The sequence below is a fragment of the Podarcis raffonei genome, chromosome 1 (assembly GCF_027172205.1).
Source record: "Podarcis raffonei isolate rPodRaf1 chromosome 1, rPodRaf1.pri, whole genome shotgun sequence".
In the NCBI taxonomy this organism is placed as follows: Eukaryota; Metazoa; Chordata; class Lepidosauria; order Squamata; family Lacertidae; genus Podarcis; species Podarcis raffonei.
In genome coordinates this window covers 3,510,297-3,527,693 of record NC_070602.1, presented here as the reverse complement: position 1 = coordinate 3,527,693, position 17,397 = coordinate 3,510,297, and the positions used below count along the sequence as shown (strand labels likewise).

Below are 17,397 nucleotides of genomic sequence, written 5' to 3'. Positions count from 1 at the left end.
CCGACCTGGTGGAACACTCTGTCACAAGAGACTAGGGCCCTGCGGGACTTGACATCTTTCCGCAGGGCCTGCAAGACAGAGCTGTTCCGCCAGGCCTTTGGCCAGGGCACAGCCTGACTCCCTCCCTCGGCAATCTTCGCGGAGCTCTGGCCCAATGGTTGCCAGTGGCGTGAATTTAATTAATTTTATAATGAATGATTTTAGAGTGTTGTTTGTGTTGTACTTTTGTATTGTTTTATTGTTGTTAGCCGCCCTGAGCCCAGCTTCGGCTGGGGAGGGCGGGATATAAATAAAATTTATTATTATTATTATTATTATTATTATTATTATTATTATTATTCAGAAATTGGGATCCTTCATACATTATACCGGCCTTTCTGAACCTGATTCTTTCCAGATGTTCTGAACTACGAGCCCCAGCTAGCATTGCCAGTTTGTCAAGGATGATGGGGGTTGTAGTCTAGAGCATCTGGACGACACCAGGGTGGGGAAGGCTGCATTTATAGGATTGGTGAGGTACAAGATGCAGCGCAGCCACTGCTGCTATTTACGTTGAACTTTGCTTAAGAATGCTTAGTTTATTTTATTGTTGACTTTCCTTTGAATATATGTTTATTTGTGTCATTTATATTTTGTATTTTTATTATATTCATTTTCTTATTGTGCAATGGTTGCCCATTATAAAAAAAAAACTTTGATAATACAGAATCAGAACGTCTTTTAATCACCATGCAGACCCATCACATACGATAAAAGCTGCGGTTTCTCTCTCTTTCTCTCTTTTAGGTCACCGACATTTCACAGTTTTGTGAAAGTAGCACTTACAAAAAACCCAAAGAAGAGGCCCGCGGCTGATAAACTTCTTACTGTAAGCCTGTTTTCTTTCTTTTTTGAAAGATGAGAGTAAAATCTCATCCCCACTAGTGGAGTAAATGTTCTGGCTTTCAGGGTACACTCCAAAGGCCTTGCATACTTCTTTTTTAAATGCTGTAATGCGTGATGAATATCAAAAACTTTCCAGGCATGTAAAAAGCCTCTTGTTTTTACAAAAAACCCCAAAAAACGCCTCTGTGTTAAGATTGTGCTGAGATAATTCCCTCCGCTACTAGATGAATCACGTTTTTTAAGTGTCTTAAAGACTTTAAGCAGACAGACAGACAGACACTAAAATTCCCCAAATTGACCTCTAGTGCAGAGGCTGTCAGAAAAGTGAAGAATTGGGAGATTTTGCCTTGTTTGGATGGAAGGCTAAACCATGTTGCATGTCCTGGACCAGCACTTCTTAAACTTCTGTTGCACTGCAGGCTGCTGTTCTGGGTTGGCATGTGTTTTGGGGACATTTTCTTGCCTTACAGTTGCCGCACGGAGACAGTGCTTGAAAGCCTTTTGATATAAATCTCAGCCTCCTGTGTTTGGTCTGTGCGGTGCTCACAATCCATGCAGGGGAAAAGCTTCAGAGGCAACCTCAGATTTCCACGCACATGGGAAGAGAAACCTTTCTTTGGGGCCTGACTCTGCAGCAAGTCTTGCAGTGCTGAAGAAGCAAGCTGCCTTTTCATTTAAGTTGTAATACGCAAACTTCAGCATGCCTTAGAAATCTTGAAGAAGCCACATGTGATTGCTCCATTTATTTATTTTTAATTAAGTTAGTTAGTTGCTTTCTCTTGCTCAAGGCAACTCCGAGCAACTTACAAACATTAAAACAAAGGTGTAAAATACACTAAAAACATAAAAATTTTATTATTAAAACTAAAGAGGAGCCACTTCATTGCTAATAATAATAATAAAAATATGTTTTTATTTGTATCCCGCCCTCCCTGGCCAAAGCCGGGCTCCGAGCAGCTAACAACAAGTAAAAATAGCACAGTGTACATTTATCCTCACAACCCTGTGAGGCAGGTTAGGCTGAGAGATGGCAACTGGCTCAAGGTCACCCAGTGGGCTGAGTGGCGAGATTCGAACCCTGGTCTCCCAGATCAGAGCCCATCACTCTAACCCCTACACCCCAATGGCTCTCCTAAACACTCGAGGCGCAGCCTGGGGAAAATTCCTGTTCGCAGGGGCAGCTAGCAGACGAAGGATCATAGCTTCATGGTAGGGCTTTGGTTTCTGTGCAGAAAGTCCCTTGTTCACTCCCCAGCTTCTCCAGGGAGCTGAAGAGCCCCTGCTAGCCGGTGCAGACCAACCCTTGCCAAACTGGTGCCCTCCGCAGCTGTGTTGGCGAGGCCTGACGGGAGCCATGGTCCATCTGGAGGGCACCCAGGTAGCATTGGTATAGGCTGGTTTGAACTGGTCAAGGCTGGTTTGTGCTTGTCCAAACCGGTTTGAACAGGTCTAGGTTTGTTTGAATTGGCACAAGCCGGTTTGAACAGTTCCAGACAGCTTCGAGCAGGTCCAGGCCGGTTGGATCAGGTGCAGGTCATTTGAAACTGGACCAAGCTGGTTAGAACAGGTCCAGGGCGGTTGGAACAGGTCTATGTCGCTTGGATCCAGCCCAGGCTGGCATGGACAGGCAAGTCCTGAACTCGCCCTCTCATTCTTTCCATGTATGTATATTTTTAGCATACCTTTGTTGGGCAGCCTGGTCTCTCTCGGTCGCTGGCCGTCGAACTGTTGGACAAAGTGAACAATCCCGACAACCACCCTCATTACGCCGAGGCGGATGATGACGATTTTGAGGTGAGTGAGTCCCTCCTCTGGGCAGTTCCCTCGCCTTTGGGCCTCGCTCTCCCTTGGAACGGGCGAGCCTGGGAGGCCTGCGTAGGTCTTCATTGTGGGGAGCTTACACGAGAGAATGCTCCCTCCGTGGGGGAAAATCCCTTTGCAACTATGAACATGCAGCCATACGGTTATGTGGGGCACCCCATTTCCCGTCAGTGGGCGATGAAGCCTTGCATGTGTCACATCCTCTGATGCCTCCCTTTCTGACTCCTGCAGCCGCACCCAGTTATTCGCCACACCATTCGCTCTACCAACCGGAACGTCAGAGCAGAGAGGACGGCGTCTGAAATCAATTGTGAGCTTCTCTATTTTATTTTATTTTATTTGTTAGCAAAAACATACATCTATACCACGGGTGTCAAACACAAGGCCCGCGGGCCGAATCCGGCCCGCCAGACCTCGCCATGTGGCCCGTGTAGCCGCTTTTTTTTTTTTTACACAAGAAAGCCGCCTCTTCAGCGCATGCGCGGCAGCCTACAAGCCAGAGAACGTCTGCCCTCTAGCGGCGCCAGCCGTTCTACACAGGAAACCTCCACTTTACATGCATTCAGGAAACCTCCACTTTTTTTTATATTGAGCGCATGCCATCCTGTGATGTGACAGATCCAACGGCTGCCTGAACAACCGGCCCTTTGAGGGTGACCAAACTGCTGATGCGGCCCCCCGATGAATTTGAGTTTGACACCCCTGATCTATACATACACTGAATAAGACATAACGGGGGGGTGGGGGGGACACACACAAAAACAAAGGACAAAACAAAAATTCCTTAAAAATCAATAGAAACTAACCTTGCAGTATTTGTTCTTAGCCTGATTTTGGTCTTTTCTTATACATTCTAATATTGTCTGAAAATCTAAGCTTTATTTACTAATATAGTTATATCATGCGAAAACAAAAATTAAGAAAAAAGAAAGAAAGAATGACTAAGTCGATGTAACAGCTTTCACAATAAAAATACCTATGTATTGATAAGTAATACCTTTTCATTTTGTTATATTATTGACTTCCTTCTGCCTCATTACGGTTTCTGTTTGACCGTTCCTGTTTTTACCCTGTATTTAATTGTTTCATCTTCATTTTGGAGTGAAGAGAAAATATTTTACTTCACTTCTCCTCTATTTTAAAGCTAAACGCCTGCCCCCTAATTTAGCACCAGCTTAAGTGTTCATTATTACTTCGGAGTGTGTGTGTGTGTGTGTGTGTGTGTGTGATGATGATGATGATGATGATAAGGACGATTTATTAGTCTCAATAATCCATCTATTGCCAAAAAGGTCTTCAAGAGACTTAGATTTAAAAACTGCCTATCGCCTTCTATGCAAATAGTAGTCTGGGATAAGAACTTGCATCTTTCGGCTGCAAGGTTTGAGTGGGATAGTTGATTCTTTATCTGTATGAAAGAATTTGTAAAAGTGTGTGTGTGTGTGTGTGTGTGTGTGTGTGTGTGTGTGTGTGTGTAGCTATAGACATAGATTCATTCATATGTTTTTAAAATTGTATTTTAATCAACTTGTTTTTCTTATTGGTTGTTAGCCGCCCTGAGCCCGGTCTTGGCTGGGGAGGGCAGGGCATAAATAAAATTTATTATTATTATATAAAATTTAACCAACACCTACAATTCTTTTATACAGTGGATGCTTGGGTTGTGAACATGATCCGTGCGGGATGCACATTCGCAACCCACAGCATTCGCAACCTGCGTCTGCGCACATGTGGGTTGCGATTCGGCGCTTCTGTGCATGCGCAACTGCCAAAACCCGGAAGTAACCCGTTCCGGTACTTCCAGGTTTCGGCGGTCCGCAACCCAAAAAAACGCAACCTGAAGCAGCTGTAACCCGAGGTATGACTGTATATGAAGGCACACACAAGCCTTAGGAAGCTTTGGCAGCACAGTAATAGCAGAACAATACCAGCTCTGTCCATCAAAGGCCTGGCAGGAAAGGTAAATCTTCCCCCAGTGCGAAAAGGATGCCAGCGAAGCCACCAGGTGGTCCTCACTGGAGGAGAGCATTCCAGAGACAGGGATCCAGAAATGAAAAGGATGGAACAAAGTTCTCTGAACTTATTCATTGGCCCAAGAGAACCTTCTAGGCAGGCTGCTCCCTGGGTTGCTCATGAAGTAGTAAAAGCTAAAGGGACCCCTGACCATTAGGTCCAGTCGTGGCCGACTCTGGGGTTGCGGTGCTCATCTCGCTTTACTGGCCGAGGGAGCCGGCGTACAGCTTCCGGGTCATGTGGCCAGCATGACTAAGCCGCTTCTGGCGAACCAGAGCAGCGCACAGAAACGCCGTTTACCTTCCTGCCGGAGCGGTACCTATTTATCTACTTGCACTTTGACGTTCTTTTGAACTGCTAGGTGGGCAGGAGCAGGGACCGAGCAACGGGAACACACCCCGTCGTGGGGATTCAAACCGCTGACCTTCTGATTGGCAAGTCCTAGGCTCTGTGGTTTAACCCACGGCACCCCCTGCGTTCCCATGAAGTAGTAGTTGTGTGCAAAAAAATGCTAGCTCTGCCTCCTGACCTGTGTGCTGCTCTCCTCAAAATCCCTTGACAACGTGTGGTTGATCTGTGTTGTTGCCTCACCTTAAAATGGATTGATTAAAAAATAAATTTATATGCTGCTAAATCATAAAAATATATCAAAGCGCATTACAACATTAAAAAGATAAAAACCATAAAAGAAAAGTGTAAAAAAAAACAACCCCAAATCAATCCAAAAACAATTCAATAGCAAAAATCCTACCATGGTTAAAATCCTCTTTACGTTGCTTCTTCGCCTTCTTGCCTAACTTCTCTTAAAAGCATGCCGTTCCAGATGAAAGAGTTGGTAGTTGATATTCCTTCAAGCAGACACACTCCTTGCTAGTTTCATTTTTGCAGGGGGGTAGTTCTTGGAATCGCAGCCCCTCATAAAAGGTGGCGTTTCAGAAGACAGTGTTTCAAACCGAAAACAAACCCCTCTACATTTTCAGGCATGTTAAGAAGAAGTACTGTTTAATTGTCCGATAATAAAACTTTTTAATAGGCTCTTCTAAGCCACTTTGAGTCCCTGTCAGGGAAGAAGGTGGGGTATAATTAAATATATCATCATCATCTAAGTGGCTTATATTAATAAATTTGAATATTTTTGCTATGCCGGGGGACATTGCAGTTGGAAAAAAAAGCCTTGTAAAAGTTTTGTTTATAAAGTTGTAAATGTCTCATGTCTTTCAGTTGACAAGCTGCAGTTTGAACCGCCGCTAAGGAAAGAAACAGAAGCGCGAGATGAAGTGGTACGGATTTGTTTTATTTTTATTTTTTATTTAGTATTTATTTATACCACTTCATATCTCAATAGAAATCTCTAGATGAGTTCACCACATGCTCCATGCACACATACGTCCCCCAGGGGTTTGCAGAACGCAGATTGGGATCTACTGGTAGATCCCTGGGTGATCTGCAGTAGATTGGCAAAGGGTTTCTGGCTCCCAGTTTTAAGAAGAGCAACGGCAAAGGAGCTTTTCCCACCTGTGCTAAGCTAATGAGATGGAAAAGTTGATCAGGAGTGGCCACCTGCGTGGAAGAACTGGGAGCTCACTTCAGTTTCAGAATGCTCAGAATGAACTCAGAGGCACTCTTGTTCTTTAATTCTAGTTGTTTGTCTTTTGTAGTAGGCTCTGATTGGCAGATTTTGGGATTCTAGTTTAAAAAATTAAACAAATGTAGATCCAGCCAGTCTGAAGTCTGCCCACCCCGATGTATCGTGTTGAACCGTTAATGCCGGTTTGCCCAAAGTGCCACATGAAGTGGAGGGTCTTGCTGAGCTCCCATGGTTGTGTCTGCGCTCCAGTTGAAGCAGGTGGCTGTCCTGCACTTCAAAAGGTTGATAACACCCTCCATTTCCATCACCACTCCTACCACCTACCAGAAGCATCCAGTCTTCTCCCTCCACATTGGGCTGGACACCCGCACAGGTCTTCTCATTCACCTCCTGCGCTGGAGCTCAATTGTTGTTGTTTAGTCGTTTAGTCATGTCCGACTCTTCGTTACCCCATGGACCAGAGCACACCAGGCACTCCTGTCTTCCACTGCCTCCCGCAGTTTGGTCAAACTCATGCTGGTAGCTTCGACAACACTGTCCCACCATCTCATCCTCCGTCGTCCCCTTCTCCTTGTGCCCTCCATCTTTCCCAACATCAGAGTCTTTTCCAGGGAGTCTTCTCTTCTCATGAGGTGGCCAAAGTCTTGGAGCCTCACCTTCATGATCTGTCCTTCCAGTGAGCACTCAGGGCTGATTTCCTTCAGAATGGAGAGGTTTGATCTTCTTGCAGTCCATGGGACTCTCAAGAGTCTCCTCCAGCACCAGAATTCAAAAGCATCAATTCTTCGGCCATCAGCCTTCTTTATGGTCCAGCTCCCACTTCCATACATCACTACTGGGAAAACCATGGCTTTAACTATACGGACCTTTGTTGGCAAGGTGATGTCTCTGCTTTTTAAGATGCTGTCTAGGTTTGCCATCGCCTTTCCCCCAAGGAGCAGGCGTCTTTTAATTTCGTGACTGCTGTCACCGTCTGCAGTGATCTGATACTGGCTTTCAAAGGCCAGATGCATATTTCAGTGTAAATAAGTATAAAAATAATGAAGACTTCAGGGCTCCTAGTTCAAGGTGACGCCAGTGATAGCCTCAAGCCCACCCGTGGCCTTTGGCCATGCGACAGTTGAGGCCTGGCGTTGGGCTGGTCCCCAGTCTGTGCCACGCCTTTCCTCGTGTACATTTCCCAGACCAGAAGCAGAACCGAGCAGATCCAGAAAAGGCTACTCCTGAACCAGAGCCAGGGAATAGGGCCTGAATGTGGATTGTATTATAGTGGGGTGTCCTCATTAGATGTTAGCTGGAGACATTGCTCAACTGAACGTTTTCCCCTCTGTAGGTGGTGGCAGCTGGCGCACACTTCGCTTCGCACTGGAATCCTTTTGTTGATGGCGGAAGCTGCGCCAAGTAAGTATGCCTGGCTCCGTTGTGAATAAATGACCCACTCTCTGCATTTCAAGGTTACCACCCTCTTGGGAGGAAAAAGGGGGGCAGGAACCGGATGATCTGGGCAAGTCAGGCTTTTGAGTCAGTTCTGCAGGACAGACAGGGCCTTTTTAAAAATAAAAATTAAAAAATACGTGTTTACTGAGGGATTTTCCATAAGTAACAAAAGTACCTTTCGTATCTCTGTTTTTAAATCGTAGAATCCTTCATACAAATCCATTGCAGTCAGTTTGAGACATTTTTGTTGCAGGTAATGGGGTGAGGGGGAAAGAGGAGAGAGAATAAAGAGAATATGGACTGAGTTTCTATGTCAGCATCATGTGGATTTTGTTGTTGTTTAGTCGTTTAGTCGTGTCCGACTCTTCGTGACCCCATGGACCAGAGCACGCCAGGCACCTCTGTCCTCCACTACCTCCCGCAGTTTGGTCAAACTCATGCTGGTAACCTCGAAAACACTATCCAACCATCTCGTCCTCTGTCGCCCCCTTCTCCTTGTGCCCTCCATCTTTCCCAGCATCAGTGTCTTCTCCAGGGAGTCTTCTCTTCTCATGAGGTGGCCAAAGTACTGGAGCCTCAGCTTCAGGATCTGTCCTTCCAGTGAGCACTCAGGGCTGATTTCATTAAGAATGGATGCGTTTGATCTTCTTGCAGTCCATGGGACTCTCAAGAGTCTTCTCCAGCACCATAATTCAAAAGCATCAATTCTTTGGCGATCAGCCTTCTTTATGGTCCAGCTCTCACTTCCATACATCACTACTGGGAAAACCATGGCTTTAACTATACGGACCTTTGTTGGCAAGGTGACGTCTCTACTTCTCAAGATGCTGTCTAGGCCTGTCATTGCAAGAGGTCAGCGGGACCCGGGTGTGGTTGGTTGCAGTTGATTGATTGCAGTGTGTTGTGTGTTTTTTGTGGGGGGGCGGAATTGCTGGATTAGGTTAGCCATATTGATTTGTATGTTGTTGGGGAGATCGGTCATTGTCTTGTTGGGCTGTGTATGTGATAAAGGGGAGCCACAGGGGGGTGAAGGCATCCTCCTTTGTCCCCGTGATAGTTTCAGTCAGTCAGTTAGTTAGTTAGTGAGTCAGGGCAGTTTGGTACCAGTGGTCCATATCTGGTTGACGCTCCTAGCTGCTCAGAATAAGTGACATTCATTCTTTGTCAGATAGAAACTTTATTCGCGTTAGCCAATGGCCATAGCAACAATAAAGCATTACAATATACACAGAAGAAAGGAAATTTAGTATAAAAGCGCAGTTTAGGGTCCTGAATCAGCAGTCAGATTGTGGCCCTTATTCTGATTGCCCCTGCTAAGAACCTAGCAACCTTTGCTGTTATCTGCTCCGTTTGGTCTGCCAGGAGAAAGGACACTGTGGCAGTGGTTGTGTGTCCTGGGATGGTCAGTACGAGTGGGGTGATGATCTCGTTCCTCAGGTCTTTGTAGAGAGTGCAAGACGTGAGCCACTGTTTCAGTGCTACCGTCTCCACAGGGCCAAAGGCGTTTCTCATGCGGGATCTTTTGGAATCGGCCCTCAAGTACAGCAGATGGCAAAACGTTCAGTCTTGCGAGTGTGAAAGCACGTCTGTATTTTGGGGTAGTTAGTTGTGGAGCCAGAGAACCAAAATGGGAAGATGGAAATTGATCATACCATGGGCAGAATTTCCTTATAGTGGCCAGGTTGTTCTGATGCTCGATACCTTTTAGACATTGACAAATTAGACTGTTTGCTTTGGTTAGGCCTGTAGTTAGGCCCTTTGTCAAGTGAGTGTGCATTCTTGGGCAGATGTGGCCTTTGTGGGCCTGCCGAGATGCAGGTGGGGGACTTAGCTCTCGCTGGGCTCGGTTGGCAGCATGGCATGGCGACCCTTCCATTTTCTTGCCTCTCCCGTCTGTGCACTTAGGATGTGAGTGTGAACACGTGTGAGTCTCACTGCACCCTGACCATCATGCTCCTCCAGACCAGCTTTGTGGTATGGTCAGCTTTCTGAGAGCTTCACTCAAGCCGTATCTTGGTGTGTGGAGAAAGGGTAGGGGAATCGCTCATGCTGTAGCTTAGATAGATAGATAGATAGATAGATAGATAGATAGATAGATAGATAGATAGATATCTTTATTGTCATTGTCCCATGCAGAACAATGAAATTGAAAAACTACACAAAACTACATAAACCTATATAAAAACTACATAAAACTACTACAAAACTACATAAAACATTCAAAAACCCTAAAAACTCTGAAACCTCATTTTAAAATACACTATACTATAGAGACCCCTTATGCTGCATTTAGAACCAGAATTGCATTTGCGTAGAAACTGTTTCTCACGCGGCTAGTCCTGGCCTTTATAACCCTGTACCTTCTTCCAGAAGGCAGAAGCTGAAAGAGATCATTTCCGGGGTGCGTACTATCCTGCGCTATCTCTGCCGCTTTCTTGTGGCACCTGGAAGCATAGATTTGATCTAAGGTGGGAAGAGTGCACCCAATAATTCTCTCGGCAGTCTTTACAACCCTGGATAGCATTGTTTTTTCCCTGGCCGTGCAGCCCCCAAACCCCACACAGAGACCATAACTTAGATATGGCTGCGCCCCACAAAAGGCCTAATCTGGGGTCTGTGTGATTTCTGATGGGTGCGACAACAGGGGGAATGAACGTTTGAAATAAGTAACTCCCATTGCCTCAGGGTAATGGGCTGGTAGTCTTTGGGCGATGTTAAGTGTGGCTGCAGAATGAGTAGACCGGATCACTGGGCAGAATGTGGCCGGGGAGGTTCTGCTGTTCAAGGCCTGTTTCGTGGCGGGTGGGGCCCCTCTCTTCATCGTGTCTGTCTGTGCAGAGGAGTGCCGTTTGCATTTACTGCCTCAGGCATGCTTAGTGCAGCTGCTCCAGAGTTTATTGAAGCAACAGCTGCCCATCTCAGCTTTCTCCCAACCTGGTTTCCTCCAGATGTTTTGGGCTTCGATTCCTGCTCGGCCCAGCCAGCACAGCTGATGGGAGATATTGTCTGGAACATCTGTAGGGCACTGGGTTGGGGAAGGCCAGGCCATCCCTTTACTGCCTCTGTGATTTTAAATCCCTTAGAACAGTCTGGCGCTAAAAAAAACCCCTGACATAAGCAACTTCGTGGTATTGCATTCCTGCATCTCTCTGCAGCCGCAAAGACCAGCAAGTGTCTTTTGCAAGTCAGGATTCCCCCAGGTTACCATAAGGAAACCTCGAGCGCCGCAAGTTGCTTGTGCTGGAATGTGAAGGAGCCCAGGGAGGCGAAATACCTTTGCCTTAAAAGGCCTTCACTGCTCTGGCTCCCTTGGCCGTACAGCACAACGTGTGTTGCTTTTGGGGGAGCTGTTCCCTGAATGCCTTCCTCTTCCTCCTCCTGGTAAAGGCCTGCTCTCCTTTGGCCAGCCAGCTGTACAGCTGTACAGCTCCACAATAACTCACTAAGCACCATTAATGTACATGGCATTTCTTGCGTAGCAAACCCCCCCACCCCCCATCTCTCTCCTGCTGTTGTAGGAGGAGAAAGAAGCCAGGCTCCCCACCATAAGTGGCTTCGAATTTAATTTTTTACCATGGGGGGAGCACAACTGTGCTGGGGGGAGAGAAAGGACAAATGTGAACAAATGCATTCCTATGTACTTGGGATTCTTTTCATTTGAAGGTCTTTGTGGGTACCCACTTGGCAGATTTCAATTCTGTCTCCCGGTCTTCTCTGGTGTGTGTCCGAACAGGATGCTGGAGTAAGTGGGCCCTCTTTGGCCTGATCCTGCAGCCAGGCTCACCTTATGCTCGCATGTTCTTATCTTCTCTGGTTGTAAATATCCACAGTGGTTTTGTAGGTCCTGCCTTCTGTTGCACTAAGAGGTTTTGCCTTTCCTTTCCCCTCCTCTCTCCCCACTTTTCTTTTCTTTCCTCTTCCCCACCTCCTTTCCTTTTCTACCGTGCTTTTCTCTATGGCCAAAGCTGTTAAATCCTTGCGTGTACAACCAGGCTGGCGTTTTCTGCGGTGGCTTCTAGGACCAAGCAACTGATAAGGAGAGGAGCATGCAGGAAACGCGGGGCTTCTGGCATCGCGTCTGGCATTTGCTGCGGCTTTGGGCGTGATCGGAGCTGGCTCGGGCACAGCTGCATTCCAGGCCCAGATCACCACATCACAGTCACCTGGGCAGACGAAGCCGGGTTCCTCATGGTCCCAAACCCCCAAAGAGAGGGAGCGTATCTGCCCCTCCAGCAGAGGGTCACGTTCTGCTCAGCACCGTAAACAGGAAATGCTTGGGGGTTTTGGAAGCTTGGAAGGCTGGATAATGTCACTGCCATGCAGAAAGAAAAAGGAGCTGTGGCTTTTGGGCCGCTTTCCGTCCTCTTGGGCTCGTCCAGGAAAAACACAGCGCTGATTTATGGCCTCCGTCAAGGGGTCAGCTCTGTGCGAAAGGTCCGTCGTGGCCTGCCAGCCTTCTGCTGGAGGGATATTTGCTTTAAAGCTGCATAAACATAAAGTTGTATGCAGATGATGGTATTGCTCGATGGCTTTCCCCCTGTCTCTCCCCACACTCCCCAAAAATAATTACAGAGGGGGAGAGCTCTCCAGATCTTTTTCCACTCTTGCACATATGAATTTTCCCTTTCTGGGTCTGGCTCTTGATCTGTTTAGCCCAGGGCTGAACCATCCAAGGTTTTCTGGAGAGCTTTTATTCTCCAGCCTGGATATATTTTTACTGGGGAGATCAGGGATTGAACCTGAGGCTGTGTGTGCAAAACATGTTCTCTGCCACTGAGCGATGGGCCCAATCCTTTTGTGGGGGGGGGGGGGAGAGGAGTGCCTATTTCCCCTGTCCCTTCAGGAACATGTTTTTTAAAGCCATTCCTAAATCCTCTTTATTGTGTCTCCACCACCATGACTCTGCCCATTCCCACTCATTGTGGGCCCCAGACCTGGGCTGGTCGCCAGAAATAATGTGGTCGTGGGAGGGCCTAAGAGAACATTAGGAGCATTGTAAGTCAGCGGGAGACGACCTTGACCTGAAGGCAAGAACTTAGAAGACGTTTCAATCGAAGTTACCGGATTTTGCCTTTCAGAGCACTAGTAATCCGGGAGGGTGAGGGAGAGTGCTTGCTCATCTCATTGCTTATTTGTTTAAAACTCTGTGGGTTTTTTATTTAAAAATAAATAAATTCCAAGGCTTTATTGTGACGTTAAAGTAGAAAACATGAAATAAAACAGAGAAGGGGGCATAAAGGAGTACCAAGAAATGAAACCAAAGCAAACCAGGGTTCACAGCTCATAAAGTACATTCTTGTGAGAGACTACACCGTTGAGTTAGACGTCGCAACCCAAAATGGCCTGATACAGAGACGGTACAAAACAAACATTTTGAATACCAAATAAAGCCGTATTTCATCGGTGGATGGAGGGGGAGAGAGAGAGAATCCTTGTGATTCATTTCTGAGCGCAGAAAGTGCTTTGCACTTGAGTAGTTTCAGACTGGCCCTTCCTTGGTGTTCTCTTCCCATCTCTGGAGCCCTGGAGAAGCCATTGTGTGAGGGGCGTCCTCAACTTCCGCTTGGGAGGCAGATGGGCAGGGTTGCTTCCGGAGGAGGCGATGTCAGCCCTTCCCTCTGTGGCTCAGTGGCAGAGCGTTGGATCCGCTTGCAGGAAGCCCCGGGTTCCGCCCCAGGCAGGCCTGGGATTGTCCGCTGCCTGAAGCCCTGGAGAGGCACTTCCAGCCAGAGTAGACCGTACCGGGGTAGACGGACCAAAGGTCTGACTCAGGGTAAGGCAGCTTCCGCTGTTTCTCTCCTCCCTGCAGTGGGGACCTCTGAGCATTAGGTCCAGTCGCAGACGACTCTGGGGTTGCGGCGCTCATCTCGCTTTACTGGCCGAGGGAGCCGGCGTACAGCTTCCAGGTCATGTGGCCAGCATGACTAAGCCGCTTCTGGCGAACCAGAGCAGCGCACAGAAACACCGTTTACCTTTCCGCTGGAGCGGTCCCTATTTATCTACTTGCACTTTGATGTGCTTTCAAACTGCTAGGTTTGCAGGAGCAGGGACCGAGCAACGGGAGCTCACCCCGTCGCGGGAATTCGAACCGCCGACCTTCTGATCGGCAAGTCCTAGGCACTGAGGTTTAACCCACAGCACCACCCGCGTCCCCTCAATAATAATAAACATTTTATTTATACCCCTCCCTACCCAACCAGAGCCGGGCTCAGGGCGGCTAACACCAGTAAGATAACAATAAAACATAACAGGGGAAAGAAGAAGAAAAAACCATTTAAAATACAGGTTAAAATGCAATTTAAAGTGCAACCTCGTTTTCAAAGTAGCCCATGGATCAAAACCGTAAGGGGAGGGAAAACATAAGGGTCAGATTACCTATTGCATTATTGCTGTTGTTTGTAGAGTTGGAAGGGACCCGGAGGATCATCTAGTCCAACCCCCTGCAATGCAAGAATATGCAGCTGTCCCATACGTGGATCGAACCTGCAACCTTGGCATTATCAGCACCATGCTCTAGCCAGCTGAGCTATCCAGACTGCCTCTGTTGCTATTATTAAATTTATAGCTCACCTTTCCTCCAAGGGAGCCTAAGGTGACAAACGTGGTTCTCTAGCTCCCCCTGTTATTTATTTATTTTATTTATTTATTTTACGGTCCAGTATTTCTGAAGGAACGTCTCCACCTCCATCATTCTGCCCGGACTCTGAGGTCCAGCACCGAGGGCCTTCTGGTGGTTCCCTCCCTGCAAGAAGCCAAGTCACAGGGAACCAGGCAGAGGGCCTTCTCGGTGATGGCACCCACCCTGTGGAACGCCCTCCCATCAGATGTCAAAGAGAACAACAACTACCAAACTTTTAGAAGACATCTGAAGGCAGCCCTGTTCAGGGAAGCTTTTAATGTTTGATGTATTACAGTATTTTAATATTTTTTTGGAAGCTGCCCAGAGTGGCTGGGGAAACCCAGCCAGATGGGCGGGGTATAAATAATATATTATTATTATTATTATTATTATTATTATTATTATTATTATTATTATTATTACCTTACAACCGCCCCATGAGGTAGGCTCAGCTGAGAGACAGCAACTGGGCCAAGCTCACCCAGTGAGCTTCATTGCTGAGCGGAGATTCGAACCCTGGACTTTCTGCTCCCAGCCTGGCGCTCTAATTTTCCTAGTGGCAGTTACAAAGATCGCTACACGCCAGGTCACATACTTACTGTATGTCTGCGCGGAGATACAAAATCATGTCAGATGGGTTATGGCTAGGGGACCTTGTCATTATAGGTGCTAAAAATCGTTCTCTTGCTTCATTATATAAGGGGCAGCGCAGGATATAATGCATAAGGTCCTCCACTTCAGGACATCCGGCCTTGACAGATGCAACTATGGATTACAGTAGCATTTTCTTTCTTTAAATCCGTGTTTCTCAAGCCTGGGTTTCTGGCTGTTGCTGGACTACAACTCCCATCATCCCTAGCTAGCAGGGCCCAGTGGTCAGGGATGATAGGAGTTGTAATAATAATAATAATAATAATAATAATAATAATAATAATAATAAATAATTTATTATTTATACCCCGCCCATCTGGCTGAGTTTCCCAAGCCACTCTGGGCGGCTTCCAATCAAATGTTAAAAACAATACAGCGTTGAATATTAAAAACTTCCCTGATCAGAGCTGCCTTCAGATGTCTTTTAAAGATAAGATAGCTGCTTATTTCCTTCACATCTGAAGGGAGGGTGTTCCACAGGGTGGGTGCCACTACTGAGAAGGCCCTCTGCCTGGTTCCCTGTAACCTCACTTCTCGCAATGAGGGAACCGCCAGAAGGCCCTCAGCGCTGGATCTCAGTGTCCGGGCTGGACGATGGGAGTGGAGACGCTCCTTCAGGTATACTGGACCGAGGCCGTTTAGGGCTTTCAAGGTCAGCACCAACACTTTGAATTCTGCTCGGAAACATACTGGGAGCCAATGTAGGTCTTTCAAGACCGGTGTTATATGGTCTCAGCGGCCGCTCCCAGTCACCAGTCTAGCTGCCACCTTCTGGATTAATTGCAGTTTCTGGGTCATCTTCAAAGGTAGCCCCACGTAGAGTGCATTGCAGTAGTCCAAGCGGGAGATAACTAGAGCATGCACCACTCTGGCAAGTAGTCCAACAACAGCCAAGGACCCCAGGTTTGAGAAAGAACTGCTCAGTCAGGCTAAAGAAAGTCAGGCGGGATTAGAGAGCGGTTGTCACGTGGTCTTAAGCCAGCAAAGTGCCACCCAAGACGTCAGGTATGTGAAGAAGCCCTTTGTCATCAGTGCTGATGGTTTTGTACAGAATTTCAGAAGCTTCTGGGGTCTCCTGAGATTGATTTTCCCCATGTAGCTGCTATACAGATCACAGTCCTGGAGTCTAAGCCACAGGTGCTCTTCAGCCCTACTACCCCAGTCTAAATTTTATTTTTTTAAAAAATAAAATAAAATAATTTTATCAACGTTTTATCTAGGGGGCTTCTTACCAAATTTGGCGACGGCCACGAAGATGCTGAGGAGTGAGTGATTTCTTTCTTGACGTTTGACTTTCCTCTCTCTCTCTTTCTCTCTCTCTCTCCTTTGCTACCTAACAGAGTTGGCTTTCTTTAACAATGTCTCAGTCACCCTTGGAGACCCTAAAGGGGCTGTCCAGCCCAGCCTTTCTAAACTGTTCTGCATTCAGAGAGAGTACCTGAGATGTTTAAAGCACTTAGAATCACTGAATTGTAGAGTTGGGAGGGACCGCAAGAGCAATTAAACACAATGTAGAGCAATAAAACACAGTGCAGATCATAAAACAACATAAAAACCAAACACCATTTTTTAAAAATCCGTAGAAGTAAAATGTACTGATTTGGGAAGGCCTAGGGAGAAAAGGAGAGCTTTAATTAAACGTCGAAAATATAACAACGTTTGGACTTGCTTCACTTCTGAGGGAAGAGGGTTCTGGAGAACGTGATGCCTTTTCTGCCTCCACGCACAGAATTTTGGCTCCGGGCAGGAAGCTTCTCAGAGCTTCTCTCGCTTCCCACCTTCAATGCGATGCCGGTGCAATGTTCATTCGGTTTCCGTGTGCAATCCTTTCAAAAAGTGTACCTCGCTTTGCAAAATTCCATGATGCCATCTGCAAAGCTATGAACACATTGTCCCACCAAAAATATGTTCTCCTTCCGATGGCTTTTATTTTTAATTGCCATCTGGCAGAATAAGTCTGAAAAATTGAAGAATGGCAAGGCTGGAGTAATTAGAGGATGTGCTTTCTCTGTGCTTAAAAAACCCCAAAAACAACACCCCGAAATTTTGCATTATACTAACTGCAGTTCTGTCCTGTGCAGAGTTTTCAAACCATGTGTGATGAAGAGAGCAGAATTGTGCGAGTTTACAGATCGCAGGGTTTGTGGGGGCGGCCATATTCAGATTTGGCAAGGGGAGAGGGAAGAGGGGTGGGACAGACAGTCACAGTCCTGATCTCATCACTATGCCTTAGTCCCAGGTGTCTGTAGGGCTTCATGTGCCAAAGAAAAACTAAGATCTTGCAGCCTGTATAAGTCAAGCACATCTTACCCATTGAAGCTGGATTTTGGAAGTTTCAGGGCAGACAGCAACAGAGAGGTCCTTCACGCTGCACATAGTTAAG

At 46.8% G+C, this 17,397-nt stretch overlaps 1 protein-coding gene across 2 annotated transcripts in view; it reads left to right on the top strand.

Moving 5' to 3' along the window:
• MAP4K5 (mitogen-activated protein kinase kinase kinase kinase 5) overlaps positions 1-17,397 on the top strand; it is a 96,490-nt gene that overhangs the window by 58,768 nt on the left and 20,325 nt on the right. The window contains exons 12-17 of one of the 2 annotated variants that reach the window (XM_053387354.1): positions 787-868; positions 2,563-2,679; positions 2,938-3,016; positions 5,941-5,999; positions 7,641-7,708; positions 16,235-16,279. In XM_053387354.1, coding sequence (XP_053243329.1) covers positions 787-868; positions 2,563-2,679; positions 2,938-3,016; positions 5,941-5,999; positions 7,641-7,708; positions 16,235-16,279 — 450 coding nt within the window. The remainder of the gene's footprint in view (positions 1-786; positions 869-2,562; positions 2,680-2,937; positions 3,017-5,940; positions 6,000-7,640; positions 7,709-16,234; positions 16,280-17,397) is intronic. The other variant, XM_053387425.1, reaches the window with a different exon arrangement.